This window comes from Acomys russatus, chromosome 8, assembly GCF_903995435.1.
Source record: "Acomys russatus chromosome 8, mAcoRus1.1, whole genome shotgun sequence".
In the NCBI taxonomy this organism is placed as follows: Eukaryota; Metazoa; Chordata; class Mammalia; order Rodentia; family Muridae; genus Acomys; species Acomys russatus.
The window spans coordinates 31,852,976-31,865,139 of NC_067144.1; the positions used below are offsets into that span (position 1 = coordinate 31,852,976).

At 39.0% G+C, this 12,164-nt stretch overlaps 1 protein-coding gene across 1 annotated transcript in view; it reads left to right on the forward strand.

Annotated features, from left to right (window-relative positions):
• The first annotated feature begins 3,908 nt into the window (after window positions 1-3,908).
• Window positions 3,909-12,164, forward strand: part of Cip2a (cellular inhibitor of PP2A) — a 29,147-nt gene continuing 20,891 nt past the window's right edge. The window contains exons 1-7 of the mRNA XM_051150025.1: window positions 3,909-4,080; window positions 6,714-6,861; window positions 7,959-8,071; window positions 9,304-9,398; window positions 10,072-10,168; window positions 10,551-10,673; window positions 10,791-10,936. Coding sequence (XP_051005982.1) covers window positions 3,979-4,080; window positions 6,714-6,861; window positions 7,959-8,071; window positions 9,304-9,398; window positions 10,072-10,168; window positions 10,551-10,673; window positions 10,791-10,936 — 824 coding nt within the window. The 5' untranslated portion in view covers window positions 3,909-3,978. The remainder of the gene's footprint in view (window positions 4,081-6,713; window positions 6,862-7,958; window positions 8,072-9,303; window positions 9,399-10,071; window positions 10,169-10,550; window positions 10,674-10,790; window positions 10,937-12,164) is intronic.

Genomic DNA, 12,164 nt, shown 5'->3' on the forward strand with positions numbered 1-12,164 from the left:
TTGGTCAGCAAGTAATTTGAACACACAACTAATTATATGCAGTATTTCATAGTGAATTAATCACATTCACCTTTGCTAGGTGTTTTCTCATCGGTGAAGTAAATAAGAACAATTAGCAGCCAGATACCACCTGCAGCACTGGACTGAATAATTCAAACCTGTCTGAATGAGCTCTAAAAGTTAACAAGTTTTTAGAAGGAAGTATAAATGTATTTGATCACATATCCCTAAAACACTAAAAGTCTGAGAACACACTAAAAATATGACAATCAATTAACTTATTAATTATATGGCGGATCTCTATAGTTTTGACACTGTTTTCTTTAGAAAAAAGGCTTCTTGCTTTAAGTCACAAGATAAGAATCTACTTGGTCCATACACTTAACTAGAAATTTTTACGAGTTATGCAAAGGACCTTACTCTATTCAAAAGAGTAGGCCTTCAAAAAATTACTAAAAAATATTACTACACTCTGACATGTCTCTTGCATCTTTACTTACCCATGAAACTGAATTCAAAATGAATGTGTATTAATTATGTGAGACAAGCAAAAAATTCAAGGCAACATTTAGACTGTAAAAATAGATGTGAAAATTGGGGGAAAACATTTATTTAAATTATTAAGACATTTCCTCAACACAGATATGATTTCTGTAAAGTATATAAAGTCATAATTATATTTCAAAACCGAAAAGTGATTTTATGTCTTTAGCAATCAGGACAGCTATATTTTAATACTTGACAGCTGTTAAAAAAACAACAAAACAAAAAACAGAATAGTAACATACCTCTTAGTGAGAGAAATACCAGATATATGCATCTTTGAGTTATGTCACTCACTATTGCACAAACACGGTAAGAGTCCATTAATATTAATACACACTTAATGGCAACGATCAATCACTAGATGTCTTTGTTAGGTTTTATTGGTGTGAAGATACATCATGACCAAGGCAACTCTTATAAAGGTAAACATTTAATTAGGTCTAGCTGACAGTTTCAGAGGTTTGGTCCATTATCATCATGGGGAGAAGCAGGGCAGCATGCAGGCAGACATGGTACTGGAGGAGGCCAGAGTTCTACATCTTAATATGAAGGTATTCAAGAGGCGACTAGATGTGTCTCACATGGGTGTAACTTGAACATTAAGACCTCAAAGCCTGCCTCCACAGTGAGGCACTCCCTCTAACAAGGCCACACCTCCTAATATTGGCACTCCCTAGGGACAAGCATTTAACCACATGAATCTATGGGGGCCACCTATTCAAACCACCACACTAGACATGGGCACAATATGATAACAGATTGGGTAACAGATATTTCTGGCTTCACATGGCACACTATTCTACATTAAACTTTTTTATTATTATTATTATGAGTACTAGTGCATTTCAAGGTAATGATGAAAGTATGATACGGTAAACACATGAATGGTTAGTAGTTTATTTGTACCATATATATCTATATATGCTATACTTTATGATGCTCTCATGTAATGTGTTACATTATGTGTTACATTTCAATTGTGGCAACTAGGATGTCACTAGGTCACAGGAAGCTTCCAGTCTTCAGTTTAGTATGATATCACTGGACCACCAACACATATGCATCAATGACCAAAGCATCATTATGGGAATGTGCCTGTTATTTCAATGGAAGAGATAATTTTCTTTTCTTTTTGGCACTTTAGCTTTCTAATAAAGGCTATTATTCTTGAGAAATAGAAATAACATAAAGTTCATTTACGAGACTCTGAATAAAATAGTCATAAAGGTCATCCTGGGTAAAGTTCAGTGTCAGTATCTGAAAGTTCTAGTTGTAACAGGGACATGTTAAACAGCCACATGCTTTAGTCGGCCATTTTCTACTGTATTTCTGTGCCTTGAAAGTTTAGAAGGTAGGTAAATGAACCATTTGTCATATTTGAGGTTAAAGCACGTGATTTGGAACCTGGGCCAATAAAACATTTGTTGTACTTCCTACTGATATCTACTAACAATCCCCTTGTTTTGGAACTTGGGCCAGGGAAACATCTGTGGCATCTGCTCTTCCTTATTTTACATCTGGCCTTCCTTATGTCCCCACCAGAAGTTTTCCAAGCCAGAAGGTCATTTGTAACCTGACAGTTTACACACTCAATATTCACTTAGCAAATAATGTCACCTGTCCCTCTGCATACCTCAAAACCTTTGAAAGGAAGATGCTGATAAGTAGATTAAGACGGGCTGTGCTAACCTAAGACTTCTTTAGCAGTCTTTGGGCTCTTTCAGATGACAACCATGGGTCGGCAGAGCGTTAGTGTTCTCCAGCAGCCTCTTAGCTCTGTGGGTTTTCCAAATCTCTCCAGTCTCTAAATACTTAAGTACTGAGATTCAGACCCAGGAAGGAACTTCTCTACCCCTGCTGACCTCTACAACATCTAGCATTGAAGCTTTGATTTCTGTGCATCCTCAATGTCTTTAATTACTAATAAATTCAATAAAGGATGAAACAGCCTACTCTTGGATTTCACTTCATGAAAAGACTGAAGCAGTGAAAAGCAGACACAAAGAGAGGTGAAAAAAAAAAAGCAAATTGGCTCCACATTTTATGATGATGACTTCTTTTTCATGTATGAAGTGAATTCCAAAATACTTTTCTATTTAGACTATTTCCCTTATTGGATGGTTGCTTCTCCGAAGGTACCACTATCTAGTCTTTGTTCTGTGTGGTAGGCACTCTGCAGCCTGTTATACATATTTGTTTAAAATTTAATGAACAGACGGTGGGTTGCATGAGAGTGGGACTAGGAGGAGAGGAGGGAGGGGGCTAGGATCAGGCTTTAAAGAGAATAAATGAAAAACACTGAATGAGTAAATGAATGCATGCATGAACGAACATATTAGCTACAAATTCTTTCGTGAACATCTCAACGCCACCATCATTTTCAGCCATCAGTTAGCTTTACTTTTATTTTTTTCTTAATATGAAAATAAATCCCGTCTTTAACATACCCAAGGGAAGAAAAACTGTTTCTCGAATTCACAAAACATTTCAGAGGAACTTCTCGGTCAAATGGTCACATACTCTATTCTCAAACCTAGCTTAAGCTCTTGAACCAGTTGCTGACTCACTTCGTTACACATCAATGCAAAACACTATCCTCTGATTAAAAAAAAAAAAAGAAAGAAAGAAAGCCTCAACAGAGCCTTTTTTTTTTTTTTTTTTTTTAGCCACCGAAATGAACAAAATAATCATGCCCGCCAGGGACACCTTCGCCTATAGAAATCAACGCTGACGAGAACACACTGGGGAGCAACTCCGGGGTGCAATCCCTAGGGCGTCCGACAAGTTCTATTGTAAGGCCATGACTGGCTTGTCACGGAGTCCTGGCGGCCACGGATTTAGCCTGAGCAAGTCTTCTCTAGACACAAGGGACCCACGCTGGAGAACCTGAGGCCCCTCCCCCGCCGCATCAAAACCTGAGCCCCAAAGATACTGCTCGGAGTTCCTCACCGTGTCTAGACTAGGGGGAAGCGACCATATCTCTGGCAGAGGCTGACGCACAAACGAAAACCAGACCCCGCAGCGCCGCGGCCGTGGAAACCCTGGGAACCAGCGCCCACCATACGCAGGGACCCCCCGTGTTGACTAGCAGCCCCTCCACAGGTTGAGCCTCGAGTCGCGTTTCTCGCGAGATCCCTCGTCTTCGCGGATCGGCAGCTGAAACCTCGCGGCCTCTCTGCTGCTGAGGGGCTGCGGGGGAGCGGCTCCCAACCACATTCCCGAACCCCCCGAGCCTCGACCCTAGGCCCACCCCACCAATCACAGGCAGCAGTCCCAGAGGCTTGCCCAGAGACTTCCGGAGTCCGACCGGAACAGGAAGCAGCCGGGACGGGAGGGGTGGGGCCTAAGAATCAAAAAAAAAAAAGCGCGGCGGCAGCTGGAGACTGGCGCTGGCGTTCGCGGTGGTGGCCGCTCTCAGGGTTCCGCGTCGGGATGGATTCCACCGCCTGCCTGAAGTCCTTGCTCCTGAGCATCAGTCAGTACAAAGCCGTTAAGTCGGAGGCGAACGCCACTCAGCTTCTCAGGCACTTGGAGGTGAGGGGTTTCGGGGCGCGAGTGGGTGCTCCCCTTGTGTAATCCTGTGTTCCTGGGGGGCCAGCGAGTGGCCGCCTGGCACAGGACAGTTCTGCAACCGCTTCTCTGTCCTTGCACTGGTGAGGGCGACTGGGTGTACGCGTTCGGATCGGTGACAGGAGGGGGATCGTAGCCTGCTCGGACCAGGAAGTGTGTGTGTGTGTGTGTGTGTGTGTGTGTGTGTGTGTGTGTGTGTGTGTGTGTGTGTGTGTGTGTGTGTGTGTGTGTGTCTTTGACTGTGTGTTAACTGGCCTTTCTTTTAGGTGTCTTCTAAGTACGTTTTGTTTTCTTTGTTGAATCTTCACTGGCTTTTTTCACCTAATATAATCTGGGCACTTCATTCAGGTTGCACATACTACCAGGGCTCCTTTTTATGCCTTGTGTTATCCCGTTTATTTAAGTGTACCACAGGCTGTACACATTTACCTGTCGACAGACATTTGGATTTTTTTTCCCCAGGAATGGATGCAATTATAAACAAGGGCATTCCAATCATACACTTTTATTATGTTTAAATGCACTCATTCCTTATCTTGCTACCAGTAGAACTAAGAGGTCATAAGAAAGGCTATGTTCCCTTTTTTACTGTTTCTTTAAACTTAATTATTTGTGGGTGATGTGAGTGCAGTTCCCTCAGAAGACAGAAGAGGGCGCGGTATTCCTCTCTGGAGCTGCAGTTACAGGTAGTTGTGATCTTCTTGATGTGGGTGCTGGACTCAAGCGCGGGTCCTCTGTAAGATTAGTACAGGCTCCCAACTGGCAAGCCACCTGACCCACATTCACTTTTATTTCAAATCGCTGAAAACAGTTTTTTAAAAAGTGGCCTTTCACTTACTGGCAGTGTATCAACTTTGCCACCACTCAGCCATTCCATCCTTAGTTCTTAATATTTACCTTTTTGAGGGTAATGTTTTGGTTTTGGTGGTCAGTGTCATTACGCAGAGGACTGATAACAGTTTCTGAGCATACACAAATGTATGTCATGAGACGGGAGGTGAGTCATTCCTCTGAGCTGCTGCTGTCAATGTTTGACTGGATAACTCCACACAAGGCTGTATCATGAGTCATTTCGTGATGAGCAGGACCAAGTTGATCTGGTCTGGTGTTTGATGATGGTATTTCACATCACTGACCGTGTGACTAGTTATCAAAAGTGTGGAATCAGCTGTTGGGGGTATAAATCTGAGTTGTGCTTTTTCATTAGTGTGTGCTTTAGTTTACTCAAATACAAATTGAATCAGAAGCTTCCAACTTACAGAGTTATGAAGCGGAAAGGGAGTTACCATGTCTAAAGCACTTAAGTCGGTGCCAAAGCCAGATTAGATGCTGTGTGTATGTATTAGCATTAAGATAAACTAGTTTTTATTAGGAAAAAATTGATTTTTACTTTGTACTAATTACTGTATGTTAGATACTGTTGAGATACATGTCCAGCCCCAATCAAGTTTAAAACAGAAAATATCCTCATATTCTAGAGTTCTGAAGTTCTTAATAGATAAAAAAAGACTATGTTCAGAAAGTTGTTGATCTCAAGAGAAGTTGCCAATTTGTGTGATTTTTTTTTTTTAACTTTGGACATATTTTTCCATCTTATAGACTAATTAAATGGTAACAAACATTGTATGGTGGAATAGGTAATGCGAAGCTCCAAGAGCAAAGCTTATAAGGAAGTGAGAAGACAGAAGGGAGCTACAGAAGGAGGAATTAGGCTCTGATAATTAGAGGGTTACTAAAACAGTCTGCTTAGATATACTCTTTCAAGTATGTGTATTAGATACATTAGTCATATTCTTTGTTTTGTTTTGTGTGTTTGTTTTTGAGACAGAATTTCTCTGTGTAGCCTTGGCTGTCCTCAACTTTGTAGACCAGGCTGGCCTCAAACTCAGAGATTCGCCTGCTTCTGCCTCCCTGAGTGCTGGGGTTATAGGCGTATACCACCACACCCAGCTGCATTAGTTTAATTTCTGAAGTAATAAATTGTTTGACTTTAAATATCAGGTTATAACTAATCTCCTTCCTTAAAATAACTGGACTGAAAAGTAAAAGTTATTAAACACTTACCCTTGTTACATCCTTTAATATGCTTCATTAACTTTATTTATTTATTTATTTATTTATTTTCATACTCTCTTAACTTCAGCCTGAAAGCAGTCACTAGTTGTCCACTGGACTTCATGTTCCATTCTCCAAGTCAATGGAAGGAGTATACCAGGCTTCAGAATAATAGAGCTAGTTGGCTGTAGTGCACATTTTAGTCTCTGTTCAGGATATATAGGTAACATATAAATATTACCAGGTAGTCAGAAGTTCACTAGAACATGAAAGAAGTAAGTTTACTGTACGGCTGTGTAATAAGTAAAGCTTAGGTGATCTAAGTGGCTTTGGGAAATCTTTGTGGGAAAAGTAAACAACCTGCAATGCAGATCATTGAGTGGAGAAGGAGCGAGTCTGCAAGTGGGCAGAGAGAACAACAGGTGTGGATTTCCTGAGTTGGGAAACAAAGGGCTAAGTGGCACTAAAGAAAATTGGCTAACTTGAAATGGAGAAGCAATAGAAATTGTCAGCTCTTAACACATTTGCTTCCCATTTTGTAGGTAGTTTCTGGACAAAAGCTGACACGGCTATTTACATCACATCAGATATTACCAAGTGAATGCTTGAGTTGCCTCGTAGAACTTCTTGAAGACCCAAACATAAGTGCTTCTCTGATCTTAAGTATTATCAGTTTGCTGTCTCAACTGGGTAATGTATTCATACTTCCTTTTTCAGAGTTTGGAAGACTATTAGCTTAATATTCTTTTATTTTCGGTGGTGGTGGTGGGGTTTAAGAAAGGGTTTCTCTCTATAACAGCCCTGGCTGTCCTGGACTCGCTTTGTAGAACAGGAGGGCCTCGAACTCACAGATAACTGGCTGCCTCTGCCTCCCTGAGTGCTAGGATTATAGGAGTGTGCCACTGCGCACCCAGCTGACCTTAAAGACAGATAGAATTAAAGAATTTCTTTAAGAATGATTTCTTCATTGTAGAACCCTTTAGAGTTCTTATAGATCTCTCAAGAGTCCCTGCGTATATACATATGAACACATACATACACATGTCATTTCTTAAAATATTGGATCAAAGATTCTGCCATATATCAAAGAGTTCTATATTCTACAGAAAAGAATGCATCAGGGGAAATGACATTCTATTGAATTTTAAAACAACGAAAAGTCACATGAACATAGTGCCAATATTAAAGACAACAATCAGAAAGACATGGCTACCAATCGAAGATCCTTCTGTGACGGACTACATTGAACATAGAGCAAAAGATAAACTATAGTTACTTTGTCTATTCCTCCCCTTTCCATTTTGTTTTGAAATGTTCATCTATTAGTCATTTCTCCTCTTGCTTTGTGTGTGCAGAGGTGTTAAATATTTTTGTATATAGTTTTGCTTAGTAATAGAGAAGTTTTAGCAGAGACCAAACCGGCATGTTCCACCAACTCAGCTGCTATGTTGTTTAAACAGACCAGTTTCTATACATATGTAAAACAAGTTGTATTTTGAAATTGGTGGGCATTAGTTAAAAAAAAAAGTCTATCTTGGCCAGTCTCGGTGGCTTAGCCCTGTAACCTCACCACTCCTGAGCCTAAGACAGGAGGAACTGCCATGAGGGCCAGGCCAGTCTACGCTCCTGAGTGAGAACCCGATTCCAGAACGCAAAGCTAAATAGTTATTTCATGTTCTAGCTCCTTTAAAGATAGGATTATATGACATAAACATTATTTTACTTTTGTCGAATGATTTGTGCATGTAAAAGTGATGCATTTCATGCCATTTTATTTTAACTTTTAGCTTTAGATAATGAAACTCGAGACTGCCTTCAGAATATATATAGTCTGAATAGTGTGCTGGCGGGAGTGGTCTGTCGGAACAGCACTTGCCACAATGAGTCAGTGTTTTTACAGGTATATCGATCTTCATGGTACATTGTCACCTACCCTCCCTTCTTTATTCTCAGACCAGAATTGGTAAGACCTTTTATTTACTGCTATGGTACCGTTTCTATGATGACAGAGCATGATCAGACATAGTTGAGATTAGGGGCTGGTTGGACACATGCAGACTGCGTAAATATTTCTCAAGAAGAGAACAGAGAGAACTAGAGCTTAAAACACTGTAACTAACTTAAGAACATATGCATTTTGAAATGTGAACTATTCATATTAATATTATAATTTGTGTTAGTATAGAGTCTCAGTCCATTGAAGAAATACCTTACAAAATTTAAACCAATGGTTTAAACTTGCGTATCATAATTTGAAGACTCTTGAAGGCATCATTTTATTGAATCTAAAATAAAATCTTCTGCAAAGAAGAAAACCATGACAATTAAACTGACATGCAGTTATAGAGATAAAATGTAGAGGAAAAAGGATAGCCTCAAATTAATTCAGCCCACACTCAAGTTTAATGTATGTAAGGACCACAGATGCCTGTGGTGAGCTTTAGTTACTACAGCTGAGGACATGACGTAGTTTTGTGGTCCGAGGTTTGGTTGTTGAGGGACATGCCATCTACACTGGCATAGATCTGGCTGTAACCATGGCAAATGGGAAGGGTGGGAATATCATCATATCTCAGGTCAGGTAGGAGAGATACCAGGATCAGGCTCGTTTCTTTTATAACTTTCCTCTCTCGAGAACTACCAACAGGATCACATGGGAGATGCATCATACTTCCAATGACTTAAGGACTTTTATTCAGGCGCTAATTTCCAGAGGTTCAGACACCTCTCAGTAGCACCATCCTGAGGAACTAAGGCTTAAATAGCAAAACCCACCCTTACTGGACACAATTAGGTGCCACACAAACCATAGCAATGACAGGCCCTTAAGATGAAATTTGTAGACGTGAATCTATTAAGATGTAACTCCTAAGGTTTTTCAGGATATGTGTTTTAAAATAAAATGGCAAAAGGTGCCACCCCAATCATGGCAATGACAAGCCTTGAGATAAAATTTGTAGAAGTAGATGAATTAAGGCTTGACTCCAAAGGTTATATATTTTAAAATGAAACTTAAGAAATTGCTCTTTTGTTTGGTCCTAAAATGATGCTCAAAATGTTTGCAGTAGTCCATTTTGATGAGCAGGAAATATGTTTTCATGTATATACTCATAATCATATTCTTATTTTCAGTGTATTCAGCTCCTGCAGAGGTTAACATATAATGTCAGATTTTTCCATTCTGGTGCCCATATAGATGACTTAGTTACATTCTTGATTGGTCATATGTAAGTATGCAACAAAACATGTACTTTAATAATTTGTTGGTGTATTATTAAATTGAACCTATGTGGTAGGTTAATTCTTAGGAAATGTTTTCTAGCTTAAAAATTATTTTTATGTGTATGCAGTGTGCCCGAGTCCATCCATGTTCTGTGGTACACCATGTGTGTGCAGGTGCCTGTGAAGGAAAAAGGAGGGCTTCAGATTCCCTTGCGCTGTCCAACGTGGGTGCTGGGAACTGAACCTGAGGTCTCTAAAGAGCAGTAAGTGCTCTTAAACCACAGAGTCACCTTGCCAACATTACCTCCTTTCTTTGTTTTTAAACTAAGATTACTGTTTGTTTACTCCACTTGGGTAGTTTCAATGGTTGAGTGCCATAAAGCAGGTTTAATTTTCATTAAATTTAACAAATTGATTTAGAAAGAATAATAATAATCAAGGTGAACCTTGTATGTGCTTTATAGGTGAACATGATAAAATATCACAGTCGTTTTGGCACTTATTTCTGTATTTTTGTGATACAGTTGAGTAGGAGAATTTAGTTTCAAAATGTAAGTAGTAGTATTCAGACTATGATCATCTTGTTCTCACGTGGAAGAAGGACCTTAGGATACTAACTACTTCCTGCCTGATTTTGACTAAATAGACTGAACACCATACTTTCTGTCTCTACAACAGTCAGTCTTCTGAAGATGAGCTAACAATGCCTTGTCTAGGACTATTGGCAAACCTTTGTCGGCACAGTCTTTCTGTTCAAACACAATTGAAAACTTTGGTAAGTAAGGGGTTTGGTGTTTGTTTGGTTGTTTTTGTTTTGCGGTAGTAGATTCTATTCCTAAATTCTTCAGAGGCTTTTTGTTTTTGTTTTTGTTTTTGTTTTGTTTTCTTCTTCTTTTTTAACTTCCATTCTTGACTGTGGAATTAGGGCCTTCGAACATGCCATCTGGGTACCTTTATCAAAAAATCAAAACAAAAAAAAGTAAATAAAATCTCTGTATATCAAACAGTTTTGGAATTTCTAGTTGTCTCTTTTCTAAAATTTCTCTTTACAGCACTCATCTTTTAAAAGTAATAATCATGTGTTGAAAAGCTCATAATAATGTTTAGTAAGCTTGTCTACTATGTACAGTTGAAACTCACTTTCTTTTCTCCTTCAGAGCAATGTAAAATCTTTTTACCGAACTCTCATAAGCTTCCTAGCACACAGCAGTCTGACTGTGGTTGTATTTGCACTTTCAATATTATCCAGTTTGACACTAAATGAAGAAGTGGGGGAAAAGGTAATTTTTTTCTGTTTATGAAATTAACTTTGAAATCATTGTGTTTGACATTTTAAGTCAGTAAGATGTCAAATTACAGTTTTGTATGTCTAATAAAGTTTTCCCAATTTTTTAAAGCTATTTCATGCTCGAAATATTCATCAGACTTTCCAACTAATCTTTAATATTCTCATAAATGGTGATGGTACCCTAACAAGAAAGTATTCAGTTGACCTACTTATGGATCTCCTCAAAAACCCTAAAATTGCTGATTATCTCACCAGGTAAGTTACTTATAAATAGCATCTTTTTTTGTTATTGTTTTAAATTTTTGTCAGTTATGTGTACATGACTATTTTGCTAGCATGTATATATTTATGTACACCACATGCATGCCTGGTGCTTGTGAAACCAAAAGAGGGCCTTGATCCCTAAACTGGCTTTAGAGACATGTGTGAACTTCCATGTGGATGCTGGGAATTGAACCCAGACTCTGTGGCAGAGAAGCACTCTTAATACTTAAGCCGTCCCTCCAGCTCCAAAACATTTATGTTTTGTCTCCAGGTGTTTCTTGTCAATTATATTTTGAAACTACATAACATTTACTTCCAAAGAGTTCTTTGCATTAGAATCCTTCTCTTTTATTTTCAATTTATTTTTATTTTTTATATATGGGGTTTTATGTCTACATGTATGTGCACCATGTATGTGCCTGTTCCCTTTGGAGAGACTAGAATAGGACATCAGATCCCCTGAAAGTAGAGTCATGGCTGGTAGTGAGCTACCCAATATGGTGCACTGGGAACTGACCCCTGCTCCTTTGGAATAGTAATACTCATCCTTAACTGCTGAATCATCTCTCCAGACCTTGCTTTTAGCATCTTAATATTTTCATGGCTTAGATTTCAATGGGATCTTAAAATAAATTCCTTCAAAGAGTTAAAGCGACTTATCTCCAAGTAACACAACATGTACTGAGCACCTACACTGTTCAAACAGTAGGAAAAAAAAATGCAGCATGAGGATGTCAAGTAATTCCTAATTTTGCAGAAACAAAATCAAGAAGCTTTACAAATAAACCTAAGCACTAGGACTAAATTAACTTCGGGTAGTTGGAGTGTGTTCTGCAAAACGAGGCACGTTTACTTTAGCATTTCGTCTTTTTTCTAAACATCTGTGATAGAGTTGGTACCATCAGTGTCACAGATAAGGTCATTTTTTCCTTCAGAATACCTTCCCTTTAGCTGTCCTCTTTTCATCTGTTGTATATTTTTCAATACCCATGTGTATCTATCCTGGCTGTCACATAATGCTTACTGAAAAGCCTTGTGGTAACTTAAAATTTTCTTTTGGCTATGCTCTGAGGAGTCCAGGAGGTAACCATGTGTAGTGTCTAAGATTAAACTTAATCTACACTCCTCTCAGTCACTCAGATGCATTCTTTCCTTTTGTGCAGAATTGATCCCAAGAGCTACATCTATCTTGGCTTCTTGATTCACTGCCATACCACTT